The 1,609-nt window shown below is 46.6% G+C and overlaps 1 protein-coding gene across 1 annotated transcript in view; it reads right to left on the bottom strand.

The window, feature by feature from the left end:
• The window catches only part of MAP2K6 (mitogen-activated protein kinase kinase 6), a gene marked incomplete at its 5' end in the record, with an annotated part of 23,588 nt that extends 22,384 nt beyond the window's left edge, over positions 1-1,204 (bottom strand). Inside the window, 2 exons of the mRNA XM_031063346.1 lie at positions 190-238; positions 1,128-1,204. Of these exons, the coding sequence (XP_030919206.1) occupies positions 190-238; positions 1,128-1,204 (126 nt within the window). The remainder of the gene's footprint in view (positions 1-189; positions 239-1,127) is intronic.
• Between the last annotated feature and the right edge of the window lie 405 nt (positions 1,205-1,609).

The following is a 1,609-nucleotide window of genomic DNA, read 5'->3' on the forward strand; positions in this document are numbered from 1 at the left end:
ATATATTTATATAAAGTTTATATATAAATATAAATATTTTATATTTATATAGATATAAATTATATGTTAAAATATATAAATTATAATGTTAATTGTAATTTTCTGTCCTTTCTAGGGGGTTGAAGCGAAGCAATCCCACAAGCAGCCAGCCCAGGATGGTCTCTGGTCCCAGAGGTCTCTCACTCTTACCTCCTCACCAATTGAGATGCAGGCTTTGGAGTCCAGATCTCTGGGTGGTCTGCACAAACAAAAAAAAGGGAAAAGATGTGAAATATTCCCGACAAAAATCAATTTTCCCTCAGTGACTAAATCCAGCCCCCAAGCCATGCCCTCACACCTTCCCTGCAGGACCCTGCAGGATCCTTTTTGGGGTGTTGATCTTGGCTCTGCAGGATCAACAGATCCACAAAATCACCCCCCCAAAAAAAGGGGAAAAAAAGCGCCTGGAATCTGGAATTGGCATTTCTCACACCCAGCCTGCCCCTGCAGGATCCCACAGGGATTCACTGTGAAACCAAGGCAAGCACCAAATCCCTGCCAGCCTGTAGGAAAAGTGGATTAAACGGGCAGGAGCATCCAGAGCTGCTGTAAACCCGCACCTCAGTCACAGAGCACAGGCTGACAGGCTGCAAACACTCGAACCACAGAAGCACAGAAAGCCAAGCAGGCTGGGGATGCACAAAGGGCCCTAAAACCAGAGGCATTCTGGCTGAGCAGGGAAGAGGATGAGTTTCATGCCTGGACCAAATGCCTGCTGCCCAAACCGGTGCCAAAGTGCCACACCAGTAAAAACTAGGGGCTCATTCTGGTTTTTAACTTTTTCTTTTTTTAACTTTTTCTTCTGCTCTTTATCTTTTTCTCTTTTACTGCCCCATCCAGCAGCACACGAGACTGATGGGGCTGAGACTCCCTGGGAAATGCAAGGGCTGAGAAACTATCACAGAACCCCAGGATGGTTTGGGTTGGAAGGGACCTTAAATATCATTTAATTCCACTGCCTGCCATGGGTAGGGACAAACTCCACTATCCCAGGGTGCTCCAAGCTCCATCCAAGTGCCAGCCAAGGCTGGAGGGCAGCTGGGCTTCGTGGTTTGCTTTTCATTCTGCCCCAGTGCTTGCAGACTTACGTGGAGCTTGTCTGCGGTTGCTCAAATGCTTCTTTAGGAATTTTCAGCCCAGGGTTTCTCTTCTTGCCTGTAAAACAAGAAAGAGGCAGAGTTCAAGAAAGGCACTTTTTGGTGGTTGTTGTTGTTTGGGATGATTTGTTTGGGGTTAATTTGCAAAACACAGCTTGTCTATATTTGTTGAGCTCATTTAACAGAAGTGCCCAGCCAGGCTGGTGGGGCACACTCAGGGCACAGAGTTCAAACATTATGTGCCTTTGTTCAGCAGGGGTTCATTAAAACCTGCGAGCTCTGCCTGCCAACTTGCTCCAGAAAACGGGCAAGAGCTCTGGCAAAGGCAGGCCAGGAGAACATGCAAAGGGAAAGGTATTTCTCCTCCTACCCACGCAGGAACCCTTCAAACACTTCTCAGATTTAAAACCATTCCAGATACAGAACTTCAAACCCTGGCAGGATGAAGCATCTTCTGAAAATTGCATCTGAAA

Source organism: Geospiza fortis, unplaced genomic scaffold (assembly GCF_000277835.1).
Source record: "Geospiza fortis unplaced genomic scaffold, GeoFor_1.0 scaffold153, whole genome shotgun sequence".
Taxonomy (NCBI): Eukaryota; Metazoa; Chordata; class Aves; order Passeriformes; family Thraupidae; genus Geospiza; species Geospiza fortis.